This window comes from Phyllostomus hastatus, unplaced genomic scaffold, assembly GCF_019186645.2.
Source record: "Phyllostomus hastatus isolate PE091 unplaced genomic scaffold, TTU_PhHast_1.1 phas_scaffold_39, whole genome shotgun sequence".
Classification (NCBI taxonomy): domain Eukaryota; kingdom Metazoa; phylum Chordata; class Mammalia; order Chiroptera; family Phyllostomidae; genus Phyllostomus; species Phyllostomus hastatus.
Window position 1 is genome coordinate 31454716 of NW_025334028.1, and position 16865 is coordinate 31471580.

Genomic DNA, 16865 nt, shown 5'->3' on the forward strand with positions numbered 1-16865 from the left:
GACATTTTTAGAGCAGTTTTTAAGTTTAGTTTACCACTAAATTAAGGGAAGGTACAAAGATTTCACATAGAAGGGAGGACCCCCAAAAAACCCAGAATTATCTTCTGGAAGGCGCACTCATTGTAATACAGGCTTCCCCCACTAGGTAAGTGTTCTAGGGACCTCTCTGTATCAGCGTACCAGCTGGTCTTGTTGTGAGAGGCTGTGTTTGGCTTCAGTGAATTTTTTTGAAGACTTTTTCAAAACATTTGCCCATATCATGATGGGTTTATTTATGAGTGCACCTGCCCACAGTGCACTGGGTGTTCTGCAGTTTTTGACCAAAACCAATGTGACATCTGTGCCCACCCTCCCTATTCACCTGATCTCACCTAAGCAACTTGATGTAGAAGAGGTGAAACAAAAAATGGCAGAAACACTAAAAGACATCAAAATCAATGAGTTCAAAAACTGTGTTGAGCAGTGGAAAAAATGTTTTGATAGGTGTATTGCATCAAATGAAGAGTATTCTGAAGGTGACTGAAGTTTAAATATGTAAAAATAAATACACAATTTTTTATATATAAATTCTGGGGTTTTGGGGTCCCACCTTCAATGCCCCCTGCTCTCACACATTCATAGCCTCTCCCATTATCAATATCACTCCCCAAATAGTATTTTTTTTTTTTACCCAGGATGAACCTAAAATGACACATCATGTCACCCAAAGTCCATAGGTTGCTTTAGTTAGGGTTAAGCCTGGGTTGTACATCCTACAGATCTCACTAAATGTACAATGATGTGTATATATCATTTTATCATGCAGGTGTTTTTACTGCTCTGAAAATCCTCTGTGCTCCACCTAGTCATCTCTTCCTCCTCCCCCATGCTCACTCCAGGCAATCACTTTATTGTCTCTACAGTTTTGCCTCTTCCAAAATGTCAGATAGTTGGAAATATACAGGTTGTAGCCTTTTCAGATTAGCTTGTTTCACTTAGTAATGTGCATTTAGGTTTTCTCCCTGTCTTTTAATAGTTCCATAGCTTATGTCTTTTTAGAAGTAAATTTTCCATTGTGTGGGTGGAACACCATTTATTTATCTATTCACCTACAGGAGGATACCTTGGTTGCTTCCAGGTTTTGGGAATTATGAGTAACCCTGCTGTAAACATCTGTGTGCAGGTATTTGTGTGGACATTGTTTAAACTCCTTTGGGTAGATACCAAAGAGTGTGATCTGTGGGTCATATGGTAAGAGTATGTTTTGCAAGAACTGCCATACTGTCTTCCAGGGTAGCTGTGCAATTTTACATTTTCAACAGCAATGTGTGAAAGTTTCTATCCTTCCTTGTCCACACCAGCATTTGGTGGCATGAGAGTTCTGGATTTTGGCATTCTAGTAGGTCTGTAGTGGTATCTTGTTGTTTTAATTTGCATCTCATTGATAACACATGATGGAGAACATCTTTCCACATATTATTTGTAACTAACTATATTTCTTCTTTGGTGAGGTATCTGTTAAGATCTTTGGTCCATTTTTTTAATTTGGTTGTTTGTTTTCTTCTTGTTGAGTTTTAAGTGTTCTTTGTGTATGTTGCACAACATACCTTTATCAGATGGGTCTTTTGAAAATATATGTTCTCAGGCTGTAGCTTGTTTGCTCATTCTCTTGACATTGTCGTTCACAGGATAGAAGCTTTTAATGAAGTGCAGCTTATCATTATTTCTCTCATGGATCATGCTTTTGGTGTTGTATCTAAGAAGTCCTCTTTGCATTCAAGGTCTTCTAGGTTTTGTTATCTTTTAGGAGTTTTATAATTTCATATTTTACATTTTGGTCTATGATCCATTTTGAGTTAATTTTTATGAAAGGTAGAGGGTTTCTGTCCAGATTTATTCATTTATTTTTGCATGCAGATGTTCGGTTTTTCCAGCACTGTTTGTTGAAAAGACTGTCTTGCTCCAATGTATTGCTTTTGCTCCTCTGTCAAAGGTCAGATGATTTTATTTATGTGGGACTATTTCTGGGATGTGTATTGTGTTATATTTATCTATGTGTGTATTTGTTTGCTAATACTTCATTGTCTTGATTACTGCAGATTTATATTAAATCTCGGAATTGGGTAGTATCAGTCCTCCAACTTTGTTTTTCTTCTTTCAACATCGTGTGGGCTATTGAAGGTCATACATGCTTAGACTTGGTGGTGGGAGGATCAATACTTGGTTTGATTTATAAATGATGGCACAAAAATATCCTGGAGACTTACAGAATGATGTAGCTTATCCAGCTTCTTCCCTCTCAGGAAAATCTTGAATCATTTTATTTTAGATTCTTGAGGTAGAATAGTTAAAATATCAGAAAAGTCATTTAGAATAGAACTAAAAGGCAATGGATAGAATAGAACAAGTGGTAAACATGTATCCAAGGGTTATTTAGATGAGGAAAATCACATGATTGATTTCTTCACTGGCAAATTACACAGAAATGATGATAGATAGACAGACAGACAGATAGAGATAGAAGAATGGACAAATAGCTAAATATGTAGATACATAGACATTAAAAAGACAATATATATTGTAAGTAGAAAAAAGTAATAACATTTTAAAATGTATGGAACAGTATGCCAATCATTGTCTCAAATTATTTCTAGTGATTGAAATCACTCAGTGAGCTATGCAGTATTATTTTGCTTTACATATGAGCCTCAGAGAAGTGAAGTGAACTGCCCATGTACAACTGAGATTCAGATGAGACTCACTTGGTTCTAAAGCTGACCTTCTTTGCACTACTTCTTCACGTGTTTTATCAAATGAGGAATAATTTTCACTGAATGTTTGTGTTTTGTTTAATAGCTCACTGTATATGTCCAGCCAGAGCAAAAGCACACAGCTGAATATGCAGCAGATATAACTAAAAGTGTGTTTGATTATTTTGAAGAATACTTTGCTATGGATTATGCTCTTCCTAAATTAGGTGAGAATCTATTGTTTTCTTATTTTTTAATATTTCTTTTGTTTTCACCTAAGTTAACTCACTTCCTCCAGTTTTATCATGCTCAGTTAATACTCATCCCTAAGCCTTTTTATCGCATGCCTACAGTATGTGTCTAATACTTCGTTGATGTGGAAAGATCCATTCTGGATCTTCCAAGAATAAACTCTATACTCTGTTCCTACCTGATAAATGTGTAGTCTTTTACTTAACAAATAAAGATTAAAGTACCATATGTGCACAAAACTGCAGATGTTGATAATGATGGAGCTAGAAATGTCAACCTAGATCAGTTGATTTCAAAATTAGTACCCATCCTGATAGCTTCCGTTGCTTCCCTACCATCAGTGAGTTAGGAAATAAGAATCAATAATGCTGTCAAATTCCCATGTGCCCCCAGTCTTTCTACTATTGCACAAGACTAATTCTAGATTCTCTAGCAGTTAAAAAGAAACAATGGTGCTCCTTCCATGAATATTTTTCTAATGTGGGAACATTTTATTTTCAAATAAAAATAGAGCTATAATCAAAATGGCATCAATATGACACTTCTATCAGTAGCGGAAATTCTTTGTTAGTAAGTTTGGGTGGTATTAGCAAAGACTTCAAATGGAACACCCATATAGCTGTCTGCAGAAACAAAATAAAAGCAACAAAAAAACAAACAAACAAAAAATTGACTTGTTTATTTATGCTTCTGCTCTTATTTTGATATAATTCTCAATGCAAAGCAACTGGAATGCCAAATTCTTTATATGAGAATGACTATGGCTCTAAGCATGTTTGTAGATGCCCCATTTTTTCCTCAATAACAGTGGCTCCAATTTTTTTTGAATTGCAACTATTATAAGTAGAGGGAGAGATAGGAAGAGAAACAACTTTTCATTGCAATCAGAATAATGTTTAATAAAATGTTCATCACATCAATTTGAAAGTCTTTTTTCTCTTTATCTCACTTGTGCCACCAGAGATGATCCAGGAAGTGGAAATCTCACAGATTTATTTTTGTCTTCTCCTTGCTTTGTTTCTTCCTCTCCACTACTACTGCCGCCACCATTGCTACTGCCACCACCACCATTACTATGTCTACTCCTGCAGTGACGATGGCTACTACTACAACTACCACAACTACTGTTACTATCACAACTGCTATGACTACCTCCACTACTACTTCTATTACTGCAACTACTACATCCATGACTACTAGGACTGCAACTATCATTAGTACTATAACCACTACAATAAAAACTATTACAGCTACTTCTATTATAACTGCTACCACAACTACTACTACAGCTACTACTACAACCACTACAACTAATGCTGCAACTTCTTTTCCTTATCGTCCTCTTCCTTCTTCATAATTTTATATGAATTTTAACTTTTTCAGAATTGACTCTATCTTAGACTTTTCTTAGAAATGGCTTCTGCATTTATTATACCTCCCAAAATTAAATTCACTGGAGGCAATTATAATGTCAATTCTCAGCAAAGAAACTAGGTTATGAAAACTTCCTTTTTTCCAAACAGTAGGTGCAAATTACACTCCATAATATTATGGAAAAATTGGCCTTGTGGGGAATATTTCTCCATCTTTTAAGTAGTAATCTTGTGAAAAAAAAAAAAAAACCCAAATCTAAGAATGAAGATAACACGAAAAGGAAACTACAGCTGTAATTGTGACTTCCATTTAAGATATATCCATTTTCCTTCTTTTATAAAAACCTTTAAGATTCATTATTTTAACCAGAAAAAGCCTTCCTTATATGTTAGATGAAATTTGAATTTATTTTCATTTATGTGCCTCATTTAAATTCTGTGTAATGATAAAGAAATTATACTGTTATCATAGTTCATTAATGGAAGAAGTTGGACTCTGTCTAGTACTCAAGCTGAATATTTCCTGTTTTGGGATTTGACACAGAACTGGTCGACACTACCTCTTCCTGTTAGGTAGTATGTCCAAGATTATAGGCCCCAGAAAAAATAAGGAATAGAGAGTTATGATAAAATTCAACATTTTAGACCTGGAAGGGAATTTAGAGAGAATATGGCCCATTTCATATTGATCCAGCTAATTTAATACATACAAATTTAAGGTAAGTTACTCGATTCATAGAGACTCAGGTTGACCTCAAATTGTACAGAGTTAGGGAAAAAAGTAGAATTTATATTTTCTAATGTACTATAACCTTAGATAGAAATATATTTTTGTGCACTTGGAAGCTCTGTACTTCTAAATCCTCATTTGAAAATTCTATTCCCTTAATTTTTCACAACTTATCCCCAAAACAGATACTCTGTGTTATCTAAGTGAAAATTATTTAAAAAGCTAATAAAAAAGAAGGACAGCAAGGAACAAAAGACACAAAATTATAGAGGACTTGAAAAGAGCATTGCCATTAGTAAAAATGTGTAATTAGTAAAACTGTCATTTAAAAAACCCAAGATGCTGGTATCTGGAACCAACAGGAAAAGGTCCATGGAAATTCTGAGTGCATGAAGACCGTAAAGTTATTTTTAGACTTTTTAAAATGCATTCATCCAAAGAACTTAAATTGGTAAGAAATGTCATGAACAAATGGAAAGAATGTACTTCTCACTGGACTCTCTTTTTCCGTAGATAAAATCGCTATTCCAGACTTTGGCACTGGGGCCATGGAAAACTGGGGACTCATCACGTACAGAGAAACAAACTTGCTTTATGACCCCCAGGAGTCGGCCTCATCAAACAAGCAGAGGGTGGCCAGTGTGGTTGCCCATGAACTTGTGCATCAGGTATACAATCTTCAAAGCAGATTTGCTCATTTTAAAACATGGTTTAGACCACAGAAATAATTGAAATGAATTATAACTTAGCAAATTAAAAATAGCCAGCTCAGAAAGTCCTGCTTGAAGGTCTTTCTTAGTGCTGATAAATATTTTACCATAGAGAAACTTTAAAGACACATTGTTTTGCCTTTAATAAATACACAATATGACTTCTTATAACTTTAAATATTCCCAGTAATACCTAAATCAAGACAAGAAAGTAAGGAAATTTTAAGATCATTCCAGGAGATAAATGCTAAAGATGCCTTCCACTTCTGTGTCAAGTGACAAAATTTATATGAACAAATGATTTATTGAACTTTTCTAGGTCTCTCTACCAAAGGCGTAAGAATTTAACTATCACTTTACTGCTTATAATTTCAGTGGTTTGGGAATATTGTGACCATGGAATGGTGGGAAGATTTGTGGCTGAATGAAGGCTTTGCCTCCTTCTTTGAGTTTCTGGGAGTAAGCCATGCAGAAGGAGATTGGCAAATGGTGAGTCCTGAACACGTGCACTCCAGGTCTCTCTCTATTTTTCCCATGCAGAGCAGATCGAAGCATTTGGACTATCACCCTGAGTCCGGGCCAAGTGAAGTGGTGAATTAGGAATTCAACTGTGGGAATGGGGTGGAGCCAGCTTGCTCTACTGAACTGTGCCTTGCTTACAGCCTAAGCCCAGGCCCAAGAGGCCAAATGGCCACCAGGATTTGAGGCTATCCTTGATGGATTTACTCAGGAATATGTGTCAAGGCAGGAAAAAAATAGCTTGGACAATGCCAACTCTGTGTTCAAGAAAACACCTGTAGTCCAAACCCTTTGAAAAATGTCTAAGCTTAATTTTGTAAATGACTCACCTTACACAGGTTGCTTAAACAGTGTGGAAAGAGACGAGAGTATAAACTTCGTAGTTAGACTCAAGTTCAAATCCTGGATTCATCATTTCTTAGATGCTTTGCAGGGAATGTGACCTTGAGCAAATTACATATCCTCTCTGAGTTAGTCCTCTTCTCTATGAAAGAACACTGTTCTCTGTCTTGTAAACTTAAAAGCTCCCAAAATGTACATATAATTATTGTTATAATACTCTGTGTCCCTGAGGGGCCTACGATGGAGGCTTCTGGGAACTCTACAGACATTTCTTGCCAAAAAGCTAGAGATTTTGGTATTTATATTTAGGTAGTGAAAGTTATTATTTATCTGTTTGTATGTATGAAAGTGTCAAGTGTAGATGAGCAAAAGTAGAGGATTACAGTTGCATACTGTATAGACTACTGCCCTCTTCTGGACAGAATAAAAAGACAATGTTACATACTTGAAGCTCTTAGTATCTACAACTTTAAAAAGGGAAAAAGTTAATTTGTAACAGTTGTTTCTTTACTAATTTAACTTACATCAGAGTTTTCAACCATGAAACTATTGATATTTTGGGCCAGATAATCCTTCATTGTGGGCTGTTGTCCTGTGTCTAACAATACTTAGCAGTATTTTGGGTCTATGTCTACTAGATGCCTGTAATCACCCATTCCAGTTGTGAAAACAAAAATGACTTCCATATTTCTGGATGACCCTTGGGGGACAAAAATGTAGTCCCTTAATTGAAACTACTCATCTATTCTAAAAATTGCTGATTTCATAATTTATTGAGCTATGTAAATGAAAACATTTTGCCTTTTATTTTCTATAAAGTAATCTGGTACCCTTCTTATGTCAAGATATTATAAGAAATCAAAACATTTTTATATTGCTATATATTTTATATATAATACATAATATTTTAACATCCCAATTTCAGTGTTTCAAAACACCATTTAAATACCAGAAGAATTTAGTATGCAGTTCTAAATGAAATTTAATCACATGATTCAACTCATTCATTCATCCTTCATTCAGTTGACACTATGAAAAACCCAAAACTGAATAAAATTTCTGCCTTTGAAAAGTCCCCATATTAAGAGGGGACAGATAAATAAAGATGCATCGTGAGAGAGCTTGGTAAGCTCCCCAGTAGTGGAGTCTGATTTCACAGGCTTTCGAAAACCTCACGCCCAGGAAGGTAGTATAACTTCCCCATTCACATAGACAGTTGGCAGCACAACTAAGACTAAAGCCAAATGTCCCAACACTGAGAACTGGATCCCGTCTACTTACCTAAATGTTTTACAGGGACAGAGGGAATTACAGTCTGAGTCGAAATGACCTGGATTGGCAGTCATCACTTTAATATTCTGTAACCTTGAGTGGAAGCTCGGTACTTCTAAGTCCTCATCTGATAACTTTATTCTCTTAATTCTTCACAGTTGAACTTGATTGACAATAGTACCTTGCCTATTGAAAAAGACACCACAAAATCAGATAATGTAAACTAACATTTTTAATTCAGTAAGACCAATAAAGTTTTTTATTTTTTTATTAGTAGTGATTTAACAGAGTTAGATTTTAGAGTCTAATTGATTAAGAATCAAAACAGTAGCAGCAGCTGTGTTAGGTTTCTCCTCTATGCCCGGTGCTGTGCCGACTGCTTACCAAGCTTTAGCTCTTTGAACTGGCTGCACAATTCTAAAAAGTAGTTGCCATCATTACCTATGTCACAGTTAAAGGAACTTGTTTACACTTATGTTCAAGAAAATGGAAAAACTGACAAATGGAAAAAGGGAAGCCTGACTATAGGAGTAGATGGCTCAACTACTCTATTTTGCTGAGAAAACAGGACTGAAATGAAAAGATGATTAATAATTAGAACTAAAGCAAAAGTTATGTTTTCTTCAATTAATTATGAGTCATCCAAGTTCCAAAGATTAGTTGACAAAAAAATTTTTTTAACCCAAATATCAATTTTTGACAAAGCAACTTGCCTCCTCACTTAAATCTCAGAACAAATCTGTGTGATGATATCATATTCCCATTGCACAAATAGGGATGCAGGGCGTGAAAAGTTTGGCACCTGTTTGAAAGTCTCACAGAAGTACCAGAACTCACAGGTGCTTGTGTCTTCTGGGCCTGTAATAAATACAGAGGCAGAATGAAAGGAGTTATGAGAAGGAGAAGGTGACATAATCAGTATAGACCAGCTAGTGTAAAACATGATTAATTTGAACACTTAGTGCTTGTTTTGAATATTTTGAGTCATTTGTACTTATTTCCCCCAATTTGTATTCTGTACATGATACATTGCTATATGAGTCAGGATGAAGAAAGTACTATATTTCTCGGATTCATTCTGTCATTTTAGCGGGACCAGATGTTACTTGAAGATGTGCTGCCCGTACAAGAGGATGACTCTTTGATGTCTTCACACCCCATTGTGGTCACTGTGTCAAATCCTGATGAAATAACATCTGCTTTTGATGGGATATCCTACAGCAAGGTGAGGGAAATGTGGCATTGTTTTTAATATCTTCCTGCGTAGTGCTTTTTCTTTAGTAAAATGCCTAGAAGTGATGGTAATATAGTCACACTGTGGTAAAGGGCTTTAGAACTGTGTAGAATGTTTTCTGAGTGTTGAATATTCAGTGGTTTGTGCTCTTCAGTGCAAATGACCAGTGCTGATATTGTGTCCAGATTTTAAATCAGTTTTAAAAAACTTTTACTTTTGTTTATAAGAGCTCTCATGCTGATAATTGAACATTTAAACTTTAAGCATCAAATTTAAAATTGTTTTATTTGATTTTTTAAAAGACAGTAAAACTTCTTCTGCCCATGTGGTCGATGAGAAACGCCATGTGTGTGGATACCTTTTACAGTAGAACCCTTCAGTGCTGCTAACAGGCATTTAAATCCAACTCAGTTTGAGGAATTGCTTGTATCTATTTTTAGATAAGATTTAATGACGACTTTGTTAACATGTAAATGAGGCATTTTTATCCAATATAATTTTGTGGGAAGTTGCTGAAAATCCATGGTGACCCACAGTTTTATGTTACCCTGTTTCTCTCTCAGTATCTCCTGCAACTTCTCCTCTAAACACATTGGTGCCTGAGCACATCGTCCTTCTGTTGTGTTCCCCATCAGCCTCAGAGTTCACCCCACTGTATTAAGTTGCTCAAAAGCCACTGAAAACTGACACGTTTTGTTATTCTAAGTGATATTTAAAGTTTCACAGAAGATGGAAAATTATAATTACTAAAGTCGATGTGAGATAGAATTGACCTACGTGAGCTCTGGCGGCACAGGCCCAGGTTGCAGTCCCCTAGGGTGGGGAGAGGGGCGGTGCGTGCGGGAGACAGCCAATCGGTGCTTCTCTTTCTTCCTCCCCCTCTGCCCCCTTGCCTCCTTTCCTGAATGAGAATAAAATAAACTTTTCTAAAAAACTGATTTGAGTGGGGGAAAAAAGCTTTATATATTTATATGTATGCGTATACATATTAGTATTTGCAATATGTAGCATCATCTATTTTGTCTTTTTCTCTCCTACTATTCCTATGGCATTGTTCAGGCTTCTTTTATTTATTTTGCTTTCACATTGTCAGTGATTCTTTTTCATCTTCTGTTAAAATGAAAGTGTCCAAACCAGAGTTATTAGTATATGCTAATAACTCACAAGGTGAAGTTTATGTTTATTGAATCAGCTTTTTCCTGAGTCCTGGATACTCCATGGGTTTAAGATATTAGGCCTGAAGTAAATAAATATTTATCATCCTCTTACTACATACAAAAACAATTTATAGTAATCAATAAATTATAGTAAAAGTTACCAACTTAAATGTTTTTCTGGTCAGTTACTTGAAAAAATTGATTAAAAAATCTGTTAACAGGAAAAGTTAGTACTAATATTACAACGTGGAAAAGAATGTAGACAGCAGGGGTAGCCATCAGGTTCTTCAGACTAAGAAAACCCAATGAAATAAATCACTTTTGAAGAAAGAATTTTACACCTAAATTATGCATCTATCTATATTAAACTATTTGACAAGATAACATCTCAAATATCTGCTTCCTTCTGTTAAATGCAATTTGTTTCAATTATTTAAGTATAAACAGCCAAAATTTTATCCTGAAACTGTTTTCCTTATTCATGAAAGAACCCTGTATTTCTAAAACTTTCCTCCTTCATTAGGAAAGCCCCCTCTGCTGGTTCATTTGGTGAAGTGCAGCAACTACTTGAATCTCAAGTCACTGAAATGCTGGTCATTTTATCGATTTCTCTTTACCTTTAAGTTATTTCAGAAACACAGATACAGGGAGCATGCCAAGTGGTATTATAACGCTACAATCACAAAGCTATAACCACATAATTTATTAGAGTCATCTTCAAGAAATCTCATAAATATGATCATGAAATACTAGTCACAATAGTGATTACTGATATTTGTCCCTAATGTGTTTTTTATTAGTTTAACTTCTCATTCTTTTCCATCATAGGGAGCTTCCATTCTGAGAATGCTTGAAGACTGGATATCACCAGAGAACTTTCAAAAAGGATGTCAGGTACGATTTAGCATTTTTAATGATATTAAAAGTAAATTACACTGATATGTGGCTGATGAAATGTTAAGATATGTGATTAATTAAGGGCAAGTCCCTTTTTACTTTTACTTTCCTTACTCAAGGATAGATAACAGCAAAACATTAAAAAGTGATTTTACATCCACTTAAGTGCCTACATTGTATCAGTAATTACCATGTGGTGGCGTTTCATGGGGAATTTTAAACATTCCTTCATTGTTGTTGTTTTTTAATCCTTTACATGTGTATGAAGCTGCTGGGGCTGGCATAACAAAACACCAAAATATCACAGACTAGGTGACTTAAACAGCAGACACTTACCTTTTCATAGTTATGGAGGCTGAGGAGTCGATGATGAAGTTGCCAGCATATTCAGATTCTGCAGAGGGCTGTTTTGCTGGCTTGCAGATGGCTGCCCTCTCACTAGGTCCTCGGGTGGCTGAGCCATTTAAACCTAAATACCTCCCAAAGACCTCATTTCCAAATATGATTACGTTGACATGGAGGATTAGGGCTTTACTGTGTGAATTTCTAAAGGGATTTGCTTTATGAATTTAGTCCATAGCAACATGATAGAAAAATATAAACCTATCTATTAAAGTCTTCTCTTACAATTTTTAGAAAGACTTTTTCCTTACTACTGGATTTGAAAATGGTTAATATAAACATCCCTATTATGATGAAGTCAGTGAATAAAAAGAGCCTGCTTCCTTTTGGAAATGGAAATGACAGTAAACTTTCTAAAGCATTTTACATGTCCCACTTAATTGTATTACTGTCATTAGATGTTGCAGTTTCATTTTCTTCTTCTAGCAGACTCAAAGCCAGTTCTCTCAGCATCTTATATTACCAAGTAGCTCCAGTGCGTCCCTAATCCTGTCTGCAGGGTGGCCCCTCTGCAGCCTAGAGATGGAAATGTCTTCCTAGCATTTGCCTTCCACTGCCCCCTCCTCACTCGCACGTCCCAGGTAGTCAGGCAGAGCAGAGCTGATGGTGCCCAGTGGATAAAGCAGAACGCAGCTCAGAGCATCGGCCCTGCTAGCCTTCTCAAATAGTAACGGGACGGTGGTTCCTGTAACTCTCACTGCCACCAAGTCCGTCTACGTGGCATTTAGTACTGTCTATACTGCCCCCAAAGGAAATGGTCCCCTTCTACCCAATACAAAAATTCCCAGGTGACTATTAAAGTAAGAAGTAAGACTAAGATTTAGCAAATATTCAGGGAGTACATCAGTACCTTTTCCTTCTGTCCATTAATAAAGTATTCTGTGTGGACATTAGGTGGAAAGGGAGAGGCTATGTGCTTGTTCTTATATATACATTAGAAAATCTTGTAAGCTTTCCATCTGCTTCAAATTCAGTTTTCCTCATATCTTTGCTCAGTGTAGGCACAGTGTAGGCACCGTCAGATATGCCATCCATATCTGTGCATGCATACCAGTGCCTAGTAGGATGCTTTATACATGTTAGGTGATCCCAAAAATGCTTCTGGAATGAATTAGTGAATAGTCTATGACAAGTAATACAGAAATAAGCAGGCAATTCCTTTAAAAAAATAAATTAAAATTCCATTTGCATCATTTTTATTCCAAATTAAATTAATGAACAAAACATTCCTGAACTCTCCAAAGTTGACTTTAAATTAAATGCTATTTCATGTTAGCTTCTTTAGAGAAGTACTGAGAGTCTTTACAGGTGAGTAACTACTCTAGTAATTCAATCATAATGTTGCATTTTCTTTAGCCCAGGATCTGTGGTATAATTAGTTAAAAACCCAGTCCTGTCTAAAACTAATATTTCTAAAGTTAAAACTGCATTCCTTCACCCTAACTGCAATTATAGATGGCACCAGAAGCTGAATAGAAAAATAGATATTGATGTTTCATACTATTATAGTGCTATGAAGTGAATTTACCAACAAATAAAAATAAAACCCCCTGCAAAACAGTAACTCTTTCCTTCAATCTTCAAGCACCAGTTAAAATCTGAAAATAGTATATAAGGCCACTCTCAGTAAGCCTCCATAAACTCTCACACCAGTTGGAATGTCCCTTCACATAGTTCAAGGTTCCAAACAGAATTTTACCTTGAGTTATCATCATGCTGCATGCTCTTGTCTGAGTTCTTTCCCCTGCAAATACTAACTTTGTGCCAAAAGCGACTCTTTACTAGCTAACCAGGGATGGCACTAACTCGGGGTGGCCAGCTGTCTCTTCTCTTTCCTGCTCATCACCTTTCCCCAAGCACAAATTAGACAGCAAAGCAGGTATGGAATGAGGGGAAATAAGAGCAAAACCACCAACTGGAAACTCTTTAAGGCTGTGCTCATACAGAAAAAAAGTATAGCAGATAATAGAGCCTTCATAACAATGCATGGTCATGAAATGCTCAGAAGTATATCCATCCTTTCTTCTTCTCCTCATTATCAGTAGTACCCTTGATAACACAGGAATGGCTCAGCTGGAAAATGTTCTTTCCCTTCCTGTGATACTGGTAATAGAAATGGTCCTTTCCTTTTCTGAGGGACTGTTATTGGTTGACCTAGGTCATCATGAAATTTTTACTGGAATTGTGATCTTTCAAGGTAAAGAAGAAAATTTCTTAGTATAGAACATTCAGAAGTGCAAATCTAGACAAAATAAAATGAGTACCCTTTTTACATTTAATACTATTCTGTATTAGTTTCAAGTGTATGGCATAATGGTTGGACAATCATATACTTTACAAAGTGTCCCTTCTGATATTGCCAGTACCCAGCTGGCACCATACATGTCACAGTACTATTGACTATATTTCCTAGGCTATCCTTTACATCTCTGTATTTTGTAACTACCAATTTGTTCTTCTTAATTATTGCAGCTTTTTCACCCACTCCCCCAAAACCCCTCCTCTCTACAGCCATCAGAGTCTGTTCTCTGAGTGTGAGCTCATCTGTAAGTCTGTTTCAACTTTGTTTGTTTATTTTGTTCTTTAGATTCCACATATAAGTGAAATCATATAGTATTTATCTTTCCCTCTCTGACTTATTTCACTTAGCATAATACCCTCTAGGTCCATCCATGCTGTTGTAAATGGTAAGAGTTCATTTTTTATGGTCAAGTAATATTCCATTGTATATATGTGCCACAACTTTTTTATCCACTCATCTATTGGTGAACACTTGGGTTGCTTCCATATCTTGGCTATTGTAAATAATGCTGTAAAGAATATAGTATTGCATATTTTTTTATATTAGTGTTTTGGGTTTCTTCAGATATATACCCAAAAGTAAAATTGCTGGGTCATGAGAGGGTTCCATTTTTTATTTTTTGAGAAACCTCCATACTGTTTTCCACAGTGTTTGCTACAATCTGCATTCCCACCAACAATGCACTAAGGTTCCCTTTTCTCACAACCTCACCAGCCCTTGTAGCTTGTTGATTAACTGATGATGGCCACCTGACAGGTATGAGGTGACATCTCACCGTGGATTGCATTTACATTTTTCTCATGATTAGTGATTTTGAGTATCTTTTCATATGTCTGTGGGCCCTCTGTGTGTCCAAAAGGAGTACCTGTTAATGTAAATGTTCATTTAGCTTCTAGATCAGTAGAAGCAAGCAAATGCAATTTAAGAAAGTAACAATAACTATAGTGGTGAAAACCACACAAACTGGTCCAGGATTCAGAATTCTTTACAGAGTAATGTCTGGCAAATCCCTTTACCTCTTTAAGCACCATCTTCCTTCGCCCCTCCCTCAGAATATGGGAGCTGTATAAATAATACGTAAGGTCCTTTCCAGTTCCAATATTGCTCATTTCTAAGCTCAAGACATTGTGAAAATACTAATAAACTCCTCTAAATTAATTTTAAGAAACTACTATTCACTAGAATTTGTAATTAACAGATATCTATGGTTATAATTATTAGTATTCTGAGTATACAATAAGCCAGGCAGTGAAAGACAAATACCATATGATCCCACCTTTAACAGGAACCTAACCAACAAAACAAACAAACAAGCAAAATATAACCAAAGACACTGAAACAGAGAACAGGCTGACAGTGACCAGAGGGGAGAGGAGAGGGAATTTTAGGGGATAAGGGTAAAGGGTTTGCAGGAACAAACAATAACCAGGGGAAGGGGGTGGGGAGGGCTGAGGGGTTGGGCTGGGAGGGTGGGGCGGGAAAGGCAGAAAACTGTACCTGAACAACAATTTTAAAAAAGAGAAAGAAAGTGTTCTCTTTAAAATGGAAAATAAAAGATAAAATGAGTGATTTGTGCAAACTCTGGAACGAATATCTGACATTGACAGAGTACGTATCTGTCCTTTCTTCTCCCTTCCTTTGCCTGCCCTCTGGTGGCAGGGCTGACTGGTGGACTAACCAGAAGAACAAAGCTGAAGGCAGCATTCCAGACTGGCCTGGGCCCTTTCAGGCTCCGTGGAGCAGTCAGCTAATGCTGTTTTATCTCTCCATGCCTAAAAAGGAGAGGGATTTAGAAGCTAATGTGACTTAGGTATGGCATCTCCTAAAAATTATAGCAACTTAGAGTGAAAATTACATGTGCAAAGTCAACCACTAGTTATTTTCTTGAAAGCTGAAGGAATACCAAAGAAGCTTCTGTCTCTGTCAAAGACGTCCACATTTTAAGTGGGACCACGCTAGAGAGACACAGAGGCATGATGCAGCGAGAGCTGTGCAAAGATTTTTGGAGATGCACCAGTGGGCTCAATTCTGAGATTAGGAGAAGACGGGGAATGTTCTCTAGGGAGATGTCACATTATATCTGAAAACTCAGATGTAGAGAGATTTTTGTGAGTAGAATTGTCTACAAGAGAAGTCTTCTAGTTAAAAATTTGTATTTTAAAAATATCTGAATAGTGGAGACTTACTTAAAGTGAATAATTTCCCCATTTACCCACCACCATTATCGTTATTCGCAAGCTTGCATACTCATTCCTGTGCAGCGGGGTCTGCAGACTGCTGCCTGTAGGCAGACTCTGGCGCACGACTTAATTTTGTAAGGCCCTCAAACAAAATTGTTTCTAAATTTTTAAATGGCTAAAACAATCTGGAAAAGAGGATTATTTCATGTCACATGAAAGTTATAGGGAATGCAAACACCAGTGTGCATAAATGAAGTTTTACTGGAAGACAGCCATGCTCTTTCATGTACATATTATTCATGGCTGCCTCTTGGCTATGGAGGCAGAGTTGAGTGGCTGCAACAGAGATTTTTATGGCTCACAATGCTTAAAATCTTTATTGTGTAGATTTTTATAGAAAAAGTTTGCTGAGCCCTGGCTTAGAGCTAAGCTCCTTTGTTTTATGTCCACACATCACTTCACCCTTCATGTGTGTGAGGGGGTCATAGGGTGTCTGAGATGAGAAAACAGCACTACAAGTGAAGGTAGGAGATGCAGCCAGTAGTGGGCAGGTTAGCACTGCTGAGTAAAGATCACAGAACTGTGGGCCTTCCTTCAGAGTAGACCAGAAATGTTAGGGGCTGTGGACTATTTGCTGAACACTTGACTCCCCTTAAATATCTTATATTGCTTGTCCTGAAAAAAAAAAAAGAAAAACTCTTTCTCTTGTTCACAATTCCATTGATGGAAAAAAACCCTATTTCATTAATAAGAAAAAATATTTCTT

General features: G+C 36.4%; 1 protein-coding gene across 1 annotated transcript in view; it reads left to right on the forward strand.

Annotated features, from left to right (window-relative positions):
- Nucleotides 1-16865, forward strand: part of LOC123806888 (glutamyl aminopeptidase) — an 87353-nt gene that overhangs the window by 29747 nt on the left and 40741 nt on the right. The window contains exons 4-8 of the mRNA XM_045820336.1: nt 2836-2956; nt 5598-5752; nt 6170-6283; nt 9018-9152; nt 11147-11212. Coding sequence (XP_045676292.1) covers nt 2836-2956; nt 5598-5752; nt 6170-6283; nt 9018-9152; nt 11147-11212 — 591 coding nt within the window. The remainder of the gene's footprint in view (nt 1-2835; nt 2957-5597; nt 5753-6169; nt 6284-9017; nt 9153-11146; nt 11213-16865) is intronic.